Source organism: Notolepis coatsorum, assembly GCF_963971535.1.
Source record: "Notolepis coatsorum genome assembly, chromosome: 11".
Classification (NCBI taxonomy): domain Eukaryota; kingdom Metazoa; phylum Chordata; class Actinopteri; order Aulopiformes; family Paralepididae; genus Notolepis; species Notolepis coatsorum.
This window is the reverse complement of record NC_140175.1, coordinates 41,533,670-41,554,040: the sequence shown is the minus strand read 5'-3', so window position 1 is coordinate 41,554,040 and position 20,371 is coordinate 41,533,670. Positions and strand designations below refer to the sequence as shown.

The window sequence follows — 20,371 nt, the reverse complement described above, 5'->3', positions numbered from 1 at the left end:
CCGGCTTGTGGGAGGCAAGAAACAGCGTTCGTGACAGGGGAGGGTTGAATTGGATTATACGAAATTGGGATGGGAGAAAATATAGAAAATGGGAGAAAAAGTGGATAAAAAAATATTACTCTCAAAATTGCATACAAGTCCTTCTAAACAATAATTGTATCTTACAGTTACTACGGCTGTGTAGGTATATGGAATGACAAAGCCATGTTGAGAGTTAATAGTTTCATACCCATTGACATTGTTGACAAATTCTAATAGCAGGCTTGTACCGATTTCCCAAGAGACAAAAGTTGAACTTTGTGAATGACGCAAGAGGGGGGCTTGATTTGTCTTCAATTGACCATATCCATACAGTGGTCATTTTACTCTTACCGGTATGTCAGACTCAGGTTGGGATTCCATAAGAGCAAAATGGCCACCATGTGAATATGGTCAATGGACCAGGCTTCTAATACTCTTCTAAAACCAAAAGAAAAAAACGAGGCTTACCATATCCGGAGACATTTGGCTGTGCAGGACTAGTGCAGTAACTCTACTGTACTTCAAAATACCAATCAGTATTACAGTTCATAATAAATACCATAAAAAAAATAATATCTTTAAAACAATGTTGGGGATCACATTAGTGGGGACTGGGGAGATTCTCCTTTGCACAGAGGTTGCATGAGCTGTGTGTTACATGGAAAGTAGTAAGAGGGAGACACGTCTGGGGAGAGGGAGTGAATGAGTAAAGCTCTCCCCTCCATCTACCGTTGAGGTGCCCTTGAGCAAGGCACTTAATCAGTGGAGCTGCTCATTGACTGATGGTAAAACATTGTTTTCTGGGCAGCCCCCCGTGTATGAGTGAGGTGAGCAGGGTGTGATTTGTGAAAGAATAAATAAATAAAATGAGGGGGGGGGGGATAAAATATTATATAGTTATAGCCATATAAAACTAAAAAGATCTCATAAAGCGAAAAGTCGCTTTCTGTTTAGTTTGTTTGTTCATTTTCATTTTTCTAAAATGGAGGGATTTGCCTTCAAGAATAAATGAACGTAATCCTCAACAGGCTATGTTTTACTTTCAAACGGATACTTCTCGAAATATAATGCAATGGTTTGCTGCTCCCTTTTCATCTTGCAGGGTGACCAAATGCAGGACAGCATTATGATCTTGTGAGACAGTGAAGTAATATTGAATAAAATATATAAGAATAAGGTTTACATAATGCATAAAGCATTAGATTAAAATACAAGCATTTTGATTAATTAACTAACCTTTTAAAAGTAGGTCAAATAGGCCAACTGGTTGAGCGGCAGAAACACTGCAGAACAGAACAGAAATTGTAGGCTGAATAATCCTCATAGTTGTTACTGGGCACTTACTGCTCCCAAAACACTGTTTTGGTAAATCCGAGACAAAGTGTTCAGCACCATGGAGAGTGCAGTGTGCCATATAGACCTTTTGAGGGATTTATATTTCTTGCTCTGCTTACGGTCTTCTGACGAAGAGGATGTTTAGGAGAGAAATTCACTTCGACTTGAACCGCACTCTTCACGGGACCCACACAGCATCGAATTATCTGGTCTATTCATGCACTGGTCAGAGCTGTAGTGGAGAGGCCAGTGAAACTGCCAGTGCCGGGCTGTAGTTACTCAAACTGTGGCCAACAACAAAGCTTGCAGTAGCCAGCAGTTTGTTGTCCCAGTGAGAGCAGGCACTGGCAAGCAGGGAGACGCTGGTGTGTAGCTGCTGACGATTTTGAGAAATTCATATATCTAATCTAATGCAAGAATGAACGATAGAGGGGAGGATAGATCATATACCCAAAAGTGATGAAAATGAACAATCAGAGGTAGACACAGTAAAAGCGGAGGTTGAGAAACCCCCCCCCCATGGCAAATCACACCCTGGAGGTGTATAACCCTCCCCCCTCCCCCACACACACAACAAAGTGTATGTTTTGGAGACATGGTCATACTATTCTACCCTTCCTCAGAATGCAGTACCTGCACAGAGCCATAGATTCCCTGTCCCTCCTATAGTAAATGAGCCATAATAAACCACACTATGGCATCCACACACACACACACACACACACACAGTGTTCCCCTGTACAATCACTCAGTTATCAAGGGGGTTAAACGACCCCTCCACCTGGAAACCTCCATGGTCTACATGCCAGAGATCCTCAGCTGAAATATTGTCCGTCACGTCTTTGTGCACTTCCTGCGACTGTCCAGAGGAAACACCGGCGATGCATGTGATGGTAGCTGGGTTAGAAATATCCATGTGCGCCCCTACATGAAGAACTGTCCTAGGACGTTGGCCACACCCAACAGGATCAGGAGGCTATGGAAGAGGGCCGAGGGCCAGCGGAGCTCATTCTGACGCTTCTGGGAGATCATGTGGATCAGGGAGGGGAAGACGAAGACCAGAGCCATGCCACATGTCGCTCCAGAGTACCTGCAGGCGGAGAGTGACAATCATGAATACAGACAATCGGTCCTTTTCACAGCAAAGGAAGTAGTCATTAACCCATTGCTCGCCAATGACTTGTTAACACGTCATTCTCCGCCATGCGTAATCTGCCAATGACGCCGTAAGGCGTCTTTGAGATCAATATTTCATATTTTCGTCATGGTATTCACATTTCACCCACGGAGTCTTGGCTGGTGCTGTAGGACTCCGCTCAACTCTGCAACGCTTCAATACCGCCACCTCGTGGCCGATCGACGAGTTGCCAAACCGGAAGTGGCCGGAAGTGCTTGGTCCGTCCCCTATTTTCATCCGGCCACTCTGTGATCGTCCCGGGACTCTAGCCACACAACGTGGATATGGAACTTTTCCATAGGGCTGGGCGATATAACGATAAATATCGCGATATATTTTAATAATCGATATCGAATATCGAAATTAAAAAAAAATCAAAAAATCGTTTTTGTTTTGTTTTTTTTGTGACCTGCAACAGGGCAGTTTTAAAACCAGAGACAGTGGACAGGCTTGTCTTTCTTGCCTGCAACTTAAAGTAATGGCTTTGCTTGTCCAAATGACAATACTGACCAAATTGAGATTTATTTTTCTCTTGTCCATTTATTTTGTTTGCTTTCTAATTTAAAATACAGTTTGAAACCGTCTGTACACAGTAGGCTATGTGTGCTAGCAGAACTAGACTCCAGTCACGAGTCACTGTGCACATGTGCGGTGGTTTGTCCACCAAAAAAGCGCAAAAAATATTTATATTTATACTTATAACAATTTCGATAATTATCGATATCGAGAAATATGATAACATTATCATATCGTTATCGTGATATGATTTTTTTCCATATCGCCCAGCCCTACTTTGCCATAACTCAATAATCAACATTATTTGGACATGTATTAGTCATATACAACCCGCAAGCAAGCTATAACACTGAAGAAGGAATATGTAATTCCGAAACATGTTTGTTTCAGGCTGCCATTAAATTTTGAACCTGAGAGTGCTGGTCTGGCTTCACTGCTTCTTTTTTATATAATACTTAATGGGATTTCAGCACCCAGTGTCGTATCTTGAGAGCGCGGTCTAACTTGACATTTAATATACAACCCGGCAATGGATCGCATCGATCAACATCCCATAATAGCGATCTTTTTGCTCCACTCTCATCACCCAACGCTATGAGGAGACTGGGGTGAGTTTCAGCGTTTTTTTGTTACCATTTTTGATACAAACTGCTCTGATCAATATATCACCCATACTACATGAATCATTTAACGTCGGTCACAGAATTATAAACGACTCCCCTCCCCCCCCTCCGTTCATCCGCGCATGATGAGTCATAACGTTTAGGATCATGTACAGTTGAAATTTTTTATCTGCCGTCGATCGGTATCAAACTGCATTTGATGATCTAATATATGCATTTATGGCTATATATCACGTTCTATGAAATACTGCAGAAAACGATAAAAACATATTTATACTCTAGACCGTATTTTTTTATGAATGTGTGAATGAAAAAGTAAAACGTTCCTACATCCTGAACGATAGATAATTGATGTTGAATGGGCCATAGTAATGTCAATTTAGCAATACAATTTAAAAAGTTATAGCCCTGCAAAGAAGGTGAACATCTCCATAGACAAATAGAGCTGGCAGAGGATGGTTTAGGATGGGTACAATGCCCGGCGGAGAATGGGTTAAGTGGATAAAAACAAACATGGAGACTTCAACACCAAAAGAAATCTGCTTCAGACTTTATACTTGATGACACCACAAATATGGTCTTAGACCGTAGGAATAACATGTATGAATTCTGAAATTGGTCATAGTTCCTCTCTTTAACTCTTTGACTGCAACACAATTTTTCCATCTTTACTCCATGGAGCCAGCTTTTCTTTTTTACCATTTTCACGATGTTTGCAGACCCATCGTATATTCTATATTATAGCTATGCCGGAGATAATAGTATGGCTCATTTGACAGGCACTATTTATAGTCCAACAGTGACAAACCAGTTCATTTCTACATACTTTCGTTTGTGCACTATACCACGGTAAACATCGCCCCATTTCAAAATAAGCCAGTCTCGTTTTCTACATTGTGAGATATGACGTGTTATGTGTATTATGCGCAAATCGTTCGGGTTGCTCGCCTTTTACGAAGCTGCGATCGTTACCAAAAGCATGTTTTAGGTTCGGTAAAATACAACGCTGTGATCAATACAAAAGCATGTTTTAGGTTAGGTAAAATAGACCTTACCTCCAAAATGAATAATCGCAGTAGTTCCATCGCCATTACGGTGTGCATTGGGCCTGGCTATAATACGGCAAACAATAGGTTTCAGGCGAGCAAATCGGCGACAGATGGCTGTGTGCTGCTTCACTTTGAGGGGGAGGGGATTCCTGCAGCCAGAGGCACTGAGAGGCAACTGAGAGACATTTACATTTAGTCATTTAGCTGACGCTTTTATCCAAAGACCCAGTTCAAAAGGTAGGCGATACTGCCACCTGTCGGGATTCAATCGCCATTGCAATTATAACGTAGGCAGCGGTGCCATGGAGACACAGGCAGATCCGTGCGAGTGTTTAGAATGGGAAAATCGGAAAAAATAAAAAAGGATCTAAAAACTAGATATCTCGGGTTTGGCGCTCAACGCTTGGATTTGAAACACGAGAAATCTTGTGTTTAGCGCAGAATCAGTTAACACATCCCACGCCGGAAACGGCTTACGACGTGTTTCAAGTTCATGCGAATTCTGCCATTCCACGGCGTACAACGTTATTGAGATCATATTTCATTTTTTCGCCATGTTATTCATAATTCCCTCACAGAGCCTGGTCTGATGCAGTGGGAGCCTGCACAACTCTGCAACTCTTCAATACTGCCGCCTGGTGGATGATCGGCGAGTTACCAAACCGGAAATGGACGAGTCGATCTCGGTGCGTCTGGGAAATGCGTCCGGCACTCACATATTGTCACGGGACTCTAGACACACACCATGTATATGGATCGCTGCCATAACTCAATAATCGACATGATTTGGGCGTGTATTATTATTATACAAACCGGAAAAATGGATCGACTCGATCGCCGTCAAATAAGTGGGATCTTTTTGCTCCAGTCTCGTCGGCGAACGGTAAGAGGACGCTGACGTCATTTTCAAGGCGATTGTACATTTCTTTGTTTACAAACCAACTGATCAATAAATCAACCCATACTACATAAAGCATTTACTGACGATCACAGACTTATAAACGACCCCCCCCCCCCCCCCCCGTTCATCCGCGCATGATGAGTCATAACGTTTAGGATCGTATTCAGTTGGATTTTTTAATATAGCGTGTATCACGAATAAACTGCAATTGATAATCTATATTATGCGTTAGGCCTATAACTAGCGTTCTAGGAATTACTGCAGAAAACGATAAAAACATATTTATATTCTAGACGGTATTTTCGTATGAATGTATGAATGAAAAAGTATAACGTTCCCACATCCTGAACGATAGATAATCGATGTTGAATGGGCCATAGTAATGTCAATTTAGCAATACAATTTAAAAAGTTATAGCCCTGCAAAGAAGGTGAACATCTCCATAGACTTAGAGTGGTGGCAGAGAGTGGTATAAGATGCTCAAATTGCATGGCAGGGAATGTGTTAAGGCACTGCCCATATTCTCCATGGGCTACCTGTTCAATATAAAGGGTTTCATTCCTTATAAATGTATTAATCAATGACAGGGTCACCCAAAGACTATTTCAGAATATTTTGTTTAAATAAACAATACATTTCTTTGCGCCTAAAACTGTCTCTCCTGGCTGAACTGTTACAGTAGTGTCTGTGCTGCAGGCTGGTGTTAACTGTCTCTCCTGGCTGAACTGTTACAGTAGTGTCTGTGCTGCAGGTTGGTGTTAACTGTCTCTCCTGGCTGAACTGTTACAGTAGTGTCTGTGCTGCAGGTTGGTGTTAACCGTCTCTCCTGGCTGAACTGGTACAGTAGTGTCTGTGCTGCAGGCTGGTGTTAACTGTCTCTCCTGGCTGAACTGGTACAGTAGTGTCTGTGCTGCAGGTTGGTGTTAACCGTCTCTCCTGGCTGAACTGTTACAGTAGTGTCTGTGCTGCAGGTTGGTGTTAACTGTCTCTCCTGGCTGAACTGTTACAGTAGTGTCTGTGCTGCAGGTTGGTGTTAACCGTCTCTTCTGGCTGAACTGTTACAGTAGTGTCTGTGCTGCAGGCTGGTGTTAACTGTCTCTCCTGGCTGAACTGGTACAGTAGTGTCTGTGCTGCAGGCTGGTGTTAACCGTCTCTCCTCAAGTCAAGTCAAGAGTTTTATTTGTCACGGCATACACGCATACAGTGATGCGGGGGGTCATGCCTGCAGCGATGTGCAACACAAGTAATAAGACAGGAATGAACTGGTACAGTAGTGTCTGTGCTGCTGGCTGGTCTTAATGTCATTAGCTCTAGCTGCGTTTACCCATATACAGTACAACGCATCTGAATGTTGGTTGTAAACAGGGCCTTGTCATTCTAGCTACATTATCAAGATAGGTCTGAGAACACTTGACTATATATTTGGGCTTTACTTGTACAGTAATTGGACATTGGGAATATTAGTGTCTCTATATAGTATGAATCATTTGAAGTGAGTGCTGTACTAATGTACCGTATGATGGATCCGATGTTGGGATAAAACTTGGCCATGAGGACACCGGATCCAACGATGAAGATGTTCAGCGCGAAGACATGCAAGAAGCTGGGAGGGGAAGAAGAAGAAGGTGTTACTGAGAGCTCTGGTCGCTGAAAGAAACTGGGAGGGGGTGGAAGAACAAGAAGGTGTTACTGAAACCTCTGGTCCCTGAAAGAAACTGGGAAGGGGTGGAAGAACAAGAAGGTGTTACTGAAACCTCTGGTCCCTGAAAGAAACTGGGAGGGGGTGGAAGAACAAGAAGGTGTTACTGAGAGCTCTGGTCCCTGAAAGAAACTGGGAGGGGGATGAAGAACAAGAAGGTGTTACTGAGAGCAGCTCTGGTCCCTGAGGTTTCCCCCAACAGTCAACTCCTGGTGCCTGACGGCAAAACCTGTATGTCAAAAATGATGAGGAGGAAAGAATCTAAACAGCTGTATAGTTCATCTGGAGGTACTGATGAGGAGGAAAGAATCTAAACATCTGTATAGTTCATCTGGAGGTACTGATGAGGAGGAAAGAATCTAAACAGCTGTATAGCTCATCTGGAGGTACTGATGAGGAGGAAAGAATCTAAACAGCTGTATAGCTCATCTGGAGGTACTGATGAGGAGGAAAAAATCTAAACATCTGTATAGTTCATCTGGAGGTACTGATGAGGAGGAAAGAATCTAAACATCTGTATAGCTCATCTGGAGGTACTGATGAGGAGGAAATAATCTAAACAGCTGTATAGCTCATCTGTAGGTACATGTCTCACTAAATGCCTTGCTTTCACATCATCATCTGGGGAATCTTAATTATTTAAGATTTTAGATTTAAATAAACCGGTGATCCAACACATTCTTTATTTCAGAATTGCATATATTTTCCTCAATGTGAAGATTTTGCTCAGTGCTCAATTTTCATTTAAATTTTTTTCATTTTCAGAGTTTTTATTTGCCACATGGAGTCATACAATCAGAGTTTCTTCATTACACAATCATAAATAACATTCCATGGACAAAAGGAGCAGGAAGAAGAATAAATCTTATAGTTGCCTGCCCCTTATTCCTAAACTAAATAAGTATTTTCTTAATGGTCGGCGTACAACCTAATTTATACAATTATTCATTTATACCATTATACAAGAAACTCACAATTCACAGTTAAACAAGGAAAAAATTTAATAATAACAATAAAGAATAAAGAATAAAAGAAAAAGAGAAAAAAAAGAAAAGAAAAGATCTCACTATTCTGATCACATTTGATTTTCATACTGACTAAATATTTATTTTTTATAATTTGTTTTGAATAGATAAACACTACTACATCCCTTAAGCTCGCTATGGAGAGAATTCCACAACTTTACACCAATAACTGAAGGACACATCTGTTTAAGTGTGGTACGTGCAAACTGATGTTTAAAATTGTATTTTCTCCTACTAAACTCACTTTCTAAATGAAAAAGATTTTGTAGTTTTTCTGGCAGTGTATTATTTCTTGCCCTAAACATAATTAACATTGTTTGAAACTTAACCATGTCTTCAAGTTTAATTATTCTAGATTTAATAAATAATGTATTTGTGTGTTCTCGATAACTCACTTTATGTGTGATTCTTATGGCCCTCTTCTGTAGTATATATAATGGTTTTATATTGGTCCCATAAGTATTCCCCCATACTTCAACACAATAACTGATATAAGGTGAGATGAGTGAACAGTAGAGTGTTCTCATTGCCTCATACTCTAACACATCCTTTACTTTATTCATAACAAAAATACTCTTGGACATCTTTTTTTTAACGTGTGCTATGTGCGATTTCCATGTTAATTTATCATCCATAATAACACCAAGAAAACGAAATTCATTAACTCTCTTATCAACTCCATCTATTGTCAGTACTATATTTTCATCTAGTTTTCGATTGCCAAAAATCATAAATTTAGTTTTTTTCAGATTCAGTGATAGCTTATTTACATCAAACCATTTCTTTCGCTTTGTCATTTCATACACAATATATTCAGCTAGTTCCTTTAAATTATTTCCAGAGCAAAAAAAAAATTGGTATCATCAGCAAACAAGACAAACTGTAATAGTTTTGAAACATCACAAATATCATTAATATATAAAAGAAAGAGTTTGGGCCCAAAAACCGAACCTTGCGGTACCCCACATTCAATTTTCATGAGCTCAGATTTGACATCTGCCAACTGCACATATTGTTGCCTATTGCGGAGATAACTACTCAACCATTCTAGAACCATTCCTCTCACACCATATGAGCGTAATTTAGAAATTAGAATATTATGATCTAAGGTATCAAATGCCTTTTTTAAATCAATAAACACCCCTATTGTTAATTTCCTTTTATCTGTTGCTGTTGTTATTTCTTCAATAATATTCATTAAGGCAGTCGCTGTTGATCTGTTTTGCCTAAAGCCATACTGGCTTTCGCTCAGCAGTTTGTTCTTTTCCACAAAACCATCTAACTTATGCGAAAACAGTTTTTCAAGCACTTTCGAGAACTGTGAGAGCAATGACACTGGTCTATAGTTAGTGAAGCTGTGCTTATCTCCTACTTTGTAAAGTGGGATCACTTTTGCTACCTTCATCCTGTCTGGAAAAATACCTGTCTGAAAAGAAAGATTACAAATATAACAGAGAGGTTTGATCATACAATCAATTGTCTTCTTCACTATAATCATATCTATCCCATCACTGTCAATGGATGTCTTATTCTTTGACTTTGATACAATGGATATGATTTCTGCTTCACTGACATTTCCCAAAAACATAGACTGCAGTACTTTACTATCTCCTCTCCATCCTTCCTGTAATGGATCATCGTGTTTTTGAATGGCATCTGCCAGATTTGGCCCCACATTTACAAAAAAAGAGTTGAATTCATTAACCACCTCATTCATGTTTTTTATTGTCTTACTATTACTAATGAAATAGTAATGAGATGAATCTGTTGATAATGGCCAGACAATGTGACCGCTGCCAATTATTCTACAGCTGAAGATTCTTCACAATAACAAAAATGGCAAATGACAGTGGATCTACAACATGAAGTCTATTTGTGTATCATAAATGGTAAATGGTGCATTTATATAGCGCTTTTATCCAAAGCAATTTACAATTTTGGTTCCTCACATTCACACACCGATGGGGGAGGCAACGATTCAAGGTGCCCAACCTGCACATTGGGCGCAATTAGGGGTTAAGTGTCTTGCTCAAGGACACTTCGACATGCTACCCGGGAAGAGCGGGAATCGAACTGGGAACCTTCCGACTACCGGATGACTGCTCTACCTCCTGAGCCACTGTCTGCCCCGTATCATGACTGAACAACAAACTTGTAACATTTTAGCCAGAATTTTGTTTGTTTCCCCAAACATTAGAAGAAAATATTAAATATATAGTTAAGACCTGTGAAGGAATCCTGTTTCTTTGCAGATGCCTTTTCATTAAATATACCTGATATGAGGTTTCATCATAGTGAATAATATAGGGATGGGCATGAGTAATCCACTACTCTTTCTATTACCACCTAGTCTACTAATTAAATACTATTATCTATTACTCTTATCTGAAATGGGCATATCGCTTAAGGCTGAACAGGAAAACAATTTCACACTAAGGTTAGAGAAATCCATTACACATGGGCAAAACAGAGTCCATTCTCTTCGGTTCAAATAACAAACTCAGCAAGACCGACGGCTTCTCAGTTACAGTGGGTGACAATATTGTCACAAGGAAAGATGAAATTACCTACCTGGGTTCCATCCTAGAGGCTAATCTCTCCTGTGACAAAATGGCATCCAATGTAATAAAAAAAGTCAACCAACGAACTCGATTCTTGTACCGGATCTCCTCTCTGGTAAACAAGAACACCCTGAAGACTCTGGCAGGAGCACTCATTCAGGGGTACTACGACTATGCTTGCACCTCATGGTACCAAAGCACCTCAAAGGCGCTAAAAACAAAATTACAAACATCTCAAAACAAACTGGTCAGACTACTGCTTGACCTTACTCCTAGAACCCACCTCACCCCTGCCCACTTTGACAACCTAGGATGGCTTAGAGTAGACGACAGAGTACAACAACTTGCAATGGGCCTGGTCTACAAGATACACTACACGACCAAGGTACCCATGTACATGTCAAAATACTTCCCAAAGGTCAGTGAATACCACGATCACAACACCAGAGGGAGCTCCACAAATCATGTTAAACCCAGATTCGGCTCAAATAAGGGACTAAACACGTTTCGCAATTATGCCACATCAATGTGGAACGCCCTACCCAAAGCTGTAAAGGAATGTGGATCACTACCCACTTTCAAAACCTCTCTCAAGGGACACCTACGGGAGACTGCAATTCAACACTGGCCCCTGTAAATATCCTAACCCAACCCCCTCCAATGTACAGTCATTTACCTAGTATGGTTTTGTCAATAGTTCAATGTACAATTGTGTTTGTTTGTACAGTGTCTCCCCCCCCCCCCCCCTCAATGTACAGTGTTACTTGTTTATACAGTGTGCCCCCCGGCCCCCCCCCCCCCAACCACCTCCAATGTAAATTACCCAGTATGGTTGTCAATATCCCAATGTACCCAACCCCCCCCACCCAACCTCCTCCAATGTACAGTTTCTACGTCAAATGTATATACTCCCTTTTCTTGACTCCTTCTGTATCACAAACAGTACTGTATTTGCAAATCTGGTATGTCATAAATGTATAGATGTAGCAGTACTGACTATCTGTATGTCATGTATGTCATATATGTCTATATGAATTGAAAATGGGGGACCCTGATGGAAACAAGACAAACGTCTTTCTCAGGTCTGCATCCCCTTAACAATTGTATGTATTGAGCCGTACTGTATTGTACCCATTCTGCAATCTGTTAAATAAAGTTTTCATTCATTCATTCATTCATTCCCTTACATAAATGTTGCAGTTCTTTTTTTTTTTTGCTCTTTTTTCCCCTCCATTTTCCTCCGATTTTCTCCCATCCCAATGTTAGTCGTTATGCCAATTCCCAGTCCACTTCCTGGTCGCTGCGCACTTACCCCCCACAGTCGGTCTGGGAGAGTGGAGGCTACCACGTGCTTCCTCCGACACACGTCCAGCCAATCACCGCTTCTTTTCACCTGGCAGCGCGGATATTCTCTGAGAGGGCGTAGCGTGTGGAAGGATCACACTATCCCACTCAGGTCCTATCCGCGCCTAGCAGGCGCCCCGACCGAACTGTAGGAGTCGCTGTTTACAACGACCCGGACCCACCCCTCCAGCTTCTCCCACCCTCTAATACTGCCAATTGTATTAGTGTGAACGGCCAGCCAAGCTGGTGACAACCCCGGAGCTGTGAGCTGGATTCGAACAGGCGAATCCTAGCATCTCCGGGGTTGGTGACGAACGCAATCTCCGCTACGCCACCTAACCGCCCTAAATGTTGCAGTTCTAATTGAATCCATGTGGTGGCACTGTGGATACGTGGCACCTTTCCTGTTGTTGACGTCAAGACTGCAGTATGGCGACCATGCAAAACACCACAAGCTGATCAGCAAGCCTCCGCTCCTGCCCAACATGTGGTCTCACTCCCAACAGTGTCACCAGAACAGAAAACGTTTTTAATTTAAACGTAATTTTTTAGAGGGAATAAAATGTTCATGTTCTTTTCCCCTTTGAATGTCTATTGCATACCTTTGTGGCTAATATTACATACATAGCTGCAGGCGTCGTTTTCTTTCTGGTTATCATTCTTTGTTTATGTAGGCTCTTGTTTAGTTATTTTAAGCAGCCTAATAATATTAGTTGGCCTAGCAACAATAATGGAATCCCAGCCCCGTTATTAGAATGGGTGCTCTGACAGAAGGTCAATACCAGAAGAAATATCTCCAGACAGCTTTCTGTCAATGCAAGGAGCCGGGTGGTCATGGTGTGAAACCATATATTTACCCAGGAAACGTCAGTACTGCCTATCCATGGATGGAAGAGACTAGGAACAATCCCACGATCGATCTTTTAATCTATGCCTATAGATGTCTATAGTTTGCCGTGTGCCGGGTTTCTGCTGAACTACTATGGAAACTCAGTTGACCAAATTACATGTCTTGACAATAATAGCAGGTGCTGGCCCCCTGGAGTCAGCGTCATCACGCCTAATTGATCTGATATCGAATCGGGACCTTGTGAAGCTAAATCTAAGCGGGTATCAGTGCCGAAACCCAGCCCTAGAAGAGACGGGAGAGACTCTTATCTGCAGATTATCAGTTTATTTGGACTAACAGCTAGGCCAGGGTTCCTGCAGGTTTCAATACTTTTTAAGACACTGTGGGAACCCTGTAGGCCAGGGGTGTCAAACTCATTTTCACAGAGGGCCACATCAGCATTATGGTTGCCCTCAAAGGGCCAAAGACCGTATACATGTTAATGTAATGTAAAATAATTGTAGCTACTCATTTACATATTGTTAAACATGTTGTTTCTGTATTTATTACTTATTCAAGTTATACATATTGCATATGCATTTGCATAGATGTAAAAATATATGTTAGCTGATGTAATGTTAACAAATAATTTTAGTTTATCAGAACCCCATATTACTCCATCAATCAATGATCAAACCATTCAAGTAAATAACAAAGAAGAATATCATCAAATACAAGCTATGACATTAAGTTTGTTCAAAACCTTTTTGTCACAGTCAAGAGGGGCAGAACTAACAACTGTGAGCTGCAAAGAACACGACAGGTGTAGCAGATGTTACAAAAACAAATGGCTGCACACAACCTTGCAGAGGCCATACATCCAACTAATGGAAGATAGTTTAATTAACTTTAATTAACAGATTGCAGAATGGGTACAGTACAGCTCAATACACACAATTGTTAAGGGGATGCAGACCAGAGAAAGACTTTCGACTTGTTTACATCAGGGTCCCCCATTTTCAATTCGTAATGAAATTGCTATTATGTGTCTACATGAACACACAACTGTAACTGTACTCAAAAATAACAAAATAAGGGTTGTCTCAGTTCACAACTATATTGGTCAAGTTTTGGGTGGGACTTGTTTGCGTCCCTACAGCTTCTTATTCAATTGAGCGAGATGCTCGGTTATGTCACACAGCCAGTTTGCATCAGACAATATTTCTTCAACCCTTTGTTACCTATTCCGCCTGGATCTTTTGTATTTTGGGCTGTAAAATTGTCAAAAAATGTCTGAGGAGTAAGTGCTTTTGGCTTTTTTCCGTTGTTACGTCATCAATACCTCAGATGTTCAACATACATGTATGTGTAAGAATGTGTAATAACTAAGGCTGTCAAAGTTAAAGCTTTATTAACGCATTAACCCACAATTCTTTTAACGCCGCTATTTTTTAACCCAAGATTAATGTTTAAAAAAAAAAAATTACCAGTGCTCTTGGGGGCCACATCAAATGACGTGGCGGGCCACGTTTGGCCCACGGGCCATGAGTTTGACACCTATGCTGTAGGCAGACATTTCTGCAGAATGCCTTCTTCAGAGACCAAGACCAGGGCCCTCATTCATCAACGTGTTCTACGCACAGATCTGTGCTTACCCTGTGCGTACGATCATTTCTAAGCAAAGAGTGGGATTCATCAATTTCGATTTGAACTTGACTCCGTGCTTACATCTACGCACAGGTCAGAGCACACTTACCTGGCGCCCAGTGGTAGAATATATTATTACAACAAGGAAATGAGCTTCTGTGCATAATAACACTGGCATGTTCTGTACGAACCGTAGTTCATTATAGTTCATTGTAAAATAGCAACAGTAGTGTAATTATGGTCAAAACCCTATAAATAGCATTTGGAATAATAGATCTTTCTCTCAGAATGAATGCAGCATGGTTTATATAGCGTTATCGGAATATACGGGGTGTAGGCTACTGACTGACTGCGCTCCGCGTAGCTTGATTGATTGATTGATTGAAAAGTTTATTAACAGATTGCAGAATGGGTACAGTACAGTACAGCTCAGGGGGCACACTGTATAAACAAGTAACACTGTACATTGAGGGGGGGGGGGAGGAGACACTGTACAAACAAACACAATTGTACATTGAACTATTGACAAAACCATACTAGGTAAATGACTGTACATTGGAGGGGGTTGGGTTAGGATATTTACAGGGGCCAGTGTTGAATTGCAGTCTCCCGTAGGTGTCCCTTGAGAGGTTTTGAAAGTGGGTAGTGATCCACATTCCTTTACAGCTTTGGGTAGGGCGTTCCACATTGATGTGGCATAATTGCGAAACGTGTTTAGTCCCTTATTTGAGCCGAATCTGGGTTTAACATGATTTGTGGAGCTCCCTCTGGTGTTGTGATCGTGGTATTCACTGACCTTTGGGAAGTATTTTGACATGTACATGGGTACCTTGGTCGTGTAGTGTATCTTGTAGACCAGGCCCATTGCAAGTTGTTGTACTCTGTCGTCTACTCTAAGCCATCCTAGGTTGTCGAAGTGGGCAGGGGTGAGGTGGGTTCTAGGAGTAAGGTCAAGCAGTAGTCTGACCAGTTTGTTTTGAGATGTTTGTAATTTTGTTTTTAGCGCCTTTGAGGTGCTTTGGTACCATGAGGTGCAAGCATAGTCGTAGTACCCCTGAATGAGTGCTCCTGCCAGAGTCTTCAGGGTGTTCTTGTTTACCAGAGAGGAGATCCGGTACAAGAATCGAGTTCGTTGGTTGACTTTTTTTATTACATTGGATGCCATTTTGTCACAGGAGAGATTAGCCTCTAGGATGGAACCCAGGTAGGTAATTTCATCTTTCCTTGTGACAATATTGTCACCCACTGTAACTGAGAAGCCGTCGGTCTTGCTGAGTTTGTTATTTGAACCGAAGAGAATGGACTCTGTTTTGCCCATGTGTAATGATAGTTTGTTATCAGCGAGCCATATGCAGATTCTGCCTAGTTCCGAGCTGAGGGTTTTTTCAACCTGTAACTTGTTCTTGTCAGAGACCAGCAGGGCTGAGTCGTCCGCAAACAGGAACAAGTTGCAGTCACAAGCTGACGACATGTCATTTGCATAAATTAGGAACAGTAGCGGTCCTAGTATGCTTCCTTGTGGAACACCACAGCTCACTGTGAGGGGGGGGGGGATAGGGTACCGTTTACCTCCACCATCTGTTCCCTCCCCTCAAGGTAGGATTGCATCCAGCTCACTGATAGACTATCAAAACCAATTGCTTTTAGCTTGTCAATCAGAATGGAGTGATTGACCGTGTCAAAGGCCTTTTGTAGGTCCAGCATGACCATGCCGCAGTATTTGCCTGCGTCCACCTCTTGTTTGATGTGGTCATTCAAATAGAGAAGGCATGTGTCAGTGGAGTGGGATGTTCTGAAGCCAGATTGGAATTCGTAGATTAGATTTTTTTCCGCTAGGTACTTTTCGACCTGTTCGTAGACTATTTTTTCCATGACTTTCGAGATGGAGGTGAGAATAGAAACAGGGCGGTAGTTGCCTGGGTCTAATTTGCTGCCCTTTTTGTGCAGAGGGGTCACCCTCGCAATTTTGAAGTCCTTGGGGACGTGTCCCTGTTTTATGGAGAGGTTTATTATGTGTGTGATGATTGGTGTGATGGCGGCTGCTGAGTCTCTGAGGAATTTGGAGGGGATGTTGTCATGGCCAGTGGCCTTGTTAGGTTGGAGGGCGCTCAGTTTATTGAGTACCTCATCTGTTGTTACCATTTCCAGCTTGAAGTCGTCCTTGCGGACCCCTAGGTTTTTGTAGTAAGCTACTATGTGTTCTACCCCATAAAGCCCTGAGTGGGAGGGTAGTTTGTTTACCAGTGTTGTGGCTATGTTTGTGAAGAAAATGTTTAAGTAATTGGCTACATCCAGCTTGTCTGTGATGAGCGTGTTGTCAGTTTTTATGTTTATGTTTGAGAATCTGGTTTTAAGTTTTTTACTGCATCCTAGTTGATTATTGAGTAATTTCCAAAGTTCACGTGGTTTGTTTTTGTTTTCCTCAGTTTTGTCATTGATGAAATTCTTTTTTGCAGTTTTGATCATGGAGTTTACGTCGTTTCTTAGCTTTACGTTAAACGAAACAAGTGGAATTTCGAAGCTGTAAGCAGAATAAGTCATATGAATATAGTGTTCTTCCCCCTTTTTACTGTATAAGAAATAATAGAAAACGCATTGCAATGACACCATGCAGATAGTGGACAGACTATATGATGGGATTCAAGTTCGCGTTTTTGTTGCTCATAGGCATGCTGTCAGAGTATGATATCTTAATCAAACATTCTAGAACATTTGTCGTCACAGATCATGTCCTAATAGAACATAGGCTATGGCATGGATCGTGATATTGTGTGGACTGTTATTATTACTGTACACCGGTACCACCCATTGTGACAACAGCCTTGTGAGTCCCGCACACAAACATGATGGAATTCAAGTTCATGTATTGAAAGGCAGGCTACATATACATGCAGTGAGATTCATTGTTCTTGTATATGCTCTCGTATTATATTGTTTATATAGGCTACCCAATACTGACATCAAAATAGATTGTAGTATGCCTCTAGAAATCATATGCAGCAGGTAGAAAATTGACGGAAGATCCATCGCGATTTGGAATAGAATTGAGGAGAACTTTAATCCCTGCCCCTGGGTATTAATCAAACAACACGGGAAAAGGCAGTCATATTCCAGCGCGGTCTTTATTAGCCGACAACAAAATAGATGCCTCTAAAAATCATATAGCCAATCGAACACAACTAATAAAGGCATTCATATTACAGCACGGTTATAATGACACACAACCAACGCCAAACAGTGGTCAACGAACGGTCTTTATTAGTATTTTGAGCTGTCCAGGCAGAATTGCAGCAATGGTCTTAGGGAGCCGTTGATATCTGACATCACCGTTTACAAATCCGCCTTTTATTTATCCCATAATACGCGATAGTGTCTTCTTGGTTCGACAGCAGTGAATTCTCCGTGGAGTTTCTCAGAGTCCCGCTCGGGTCAGTCCATTATTTCACATCCCATGGGGGGTGTTTCCTCATTTTCATGACCATATATGGATAATCATGCACGAGCATTGACGGTAGAACAAAGTGGTATTCATCAACACGGAGGAGCATAGAGCCTGCTTACGCACCGTGTGATGAATCCCGACTTCCCTGTGCGTACACTAGTTCTACATTCCGTGCTTACGTGTGGAAATAGAAATCTTCTACGCACACTATTGATGAATGAGGGCCCAGGGGTTCATCCCATGTCCGGAATGATGTTTTAAATGTGAGTTAGACTACTCAATTACTAAACTACTCAAAACGCCCATCCCTAAACAAAAATCAAACATCCTTTGAATCCTGAATCCTTTGGGCACAGCAGTAGAGTGATACCTGGGGTAGAGACTGCCAAAGATCTGACCCATCATCTGGACTCGCACCAGGTAGCCCAGCAGAGGGTAGACTGTGGTCATCTGGAACAGCAGGCAGGTCCGAGCCACAAACACCAACACGTCATCACTGGGGAAGTTGTCCAAGAAGTTCTACAGGGAGAGAGAAAACGGAGACCGACGACAATGGTTGTAGTTAAGTTGTAGTTATAAAGTACATGAAGGAACAATGCAACTGTTTAAAGTCTACAGAATTTAAAACCAATACAGAGAATTTAACATATTAACACATTCAGTGCCAGCTATTAGACGGGACCCGCTGTAGTAATGCCAACGCTTTAAACGATAGGAGTGCGTCACCTTGTTTGTAGAGCTAAATCTATATATAGTAGAGCTGGGCCGTTAACGGCGTTAACGTGCTGCGTTAACGCTATACTAGTATCGCGCGATAATATAATTAATGCATTAATCTATAAAAAAAAAAAAAAAAAAAAAAAAAAATCTTTTTTTACCTTTATTTACCCAGGGTAGGTTCGCTGAGCACAGATGCTCTTTTTCAGGAACGCCCTGCTTCACATTCACACAGTTCCATTCACACCTGGGAGCTGCCCAGTACAACCACAGTTGACACCATTGGCCACTGAGCAACTCCACTGGAGCAGTTGATTCATGTCACATAGTTTGAAATGATTCTTTCTGTTTTGCTCCTGAGAGTGCTAGATACTGTACTGGTGGTAATATTATTTATTTGTGTTAACTTCTGAATAAAACAACTTATTAAACACAAGTACATCTTATTGAACATTATTTTGATATTTCATTACCAATTATCATAGCAAAACAGCTTTTTCAAACAGTCTGTAATGCATTTTGGAAACGGGAGATGGGCTCATGGTGTAATGGGCCACCTGGCCTGAGAAACATAAGGAGGAAAGAAAAAGTAAGGACTTACTTCTGGTCATTATTTGGGTAGAACACACATATTTTGAATGCCTTCGGCAGGTTTTTTTTTTTTTTTTGAGCCATTTTAATCTAGATTAATCTAGATTAAATCCAGGATTGCAGATAGATTAATCTAGATTAAAAAAAATTATCTATGCCCACCTCTAATATATAGCCATGGATACAATACTGTGGTCATTTGACAGTGACTTTCTTCCGTTCAAGATGCAAAAAAAGAGATAATCTTTCCATGCATACATTCCTGCGTTATCCCGTGGTGAATATACGTATAATTTCAGAGTGGTCTGGGGTAATTCCCAAAAGGCTGAGTAATAGCCTTATACGTCAATTCTATTATACGCGTTGGTGTTCCTTGCCTGGACACGCTACTATTCCCAAATCAAATCTATATAGTAGGTATTATGTTGCATGTATTATGAATGCATGAAAGGAGGGGGGGGGGGGTCGTTTCTGATTATTTGATTGCCAGTAACGGCATTCGTATTGAACACTAAAAACACGTATCAGCCCGATCGGTATAAAAGCATTGCACGAATCAAGCTAAAATTTATGTCAGATAGTCCTTACCTGTGATCGGGAGTATTCCAAAAATAATATTCCAATTGTTTGATCGCCATCTGGTACAACCGATGTCCACTGTTTTTCTTAGCCTACTTATATTAGTTTAGGGCAGTATATAGTCTTTCAGGTGTTTGGGACACAGTTTCCGGTGGGGTGTGTCATGGCTGGAGGGGGACGCGGGTAGTTTGAGTGTACTTGGATTGTTTGTGTGTAGTGGTGGGGGTGTCGTTTCTGTGGGCTGCTTTGTTGCCTCTGGTCCTGGTGGCCTTGTCAGTGCGGGGGGATCGGTGGATTCTATGTTTTTGCTTTCGG

At 41.4% G+C, this 20,371-nt stretch overlaps 1 protein-coding gene across 2 annotated transcripts in view; it reads right to left on the bottom strand.

Moving 5' to 3' along the window:
- Positions 1-1,974: 1,974 nt before the first annotated feature.
- slc38a9 (solute carrier family 38 member 9) overlaps positions 1,975-20,371 on the bottom strand; it is a 46,010-nt gene continuing 27,613 nt past the window's right edge. For both annotated transcript variants that reach the window (XM_084325326.1, XM_084325325.1), the window contains exons 13-15: positions 18,540-18,688; positions 7,136-7,225; positions 1,975-2,446 (exon numbers count right to left, since the gene is read on the bottom strand). In XM_084325326.1, coding sequence (XP_084181452.1) covers positions 2,281-2,446; positions 7,136-7,225; positions 18,540-18,688 — 405 coding nt within the window. In that variant the 3' untranslated portion in view covers positions 1,975-2,280. The remainder of the gene's footprint in view (positions 2,447-7,135; positions 7,226-18,539; positions 18,689-20,371) is intronic.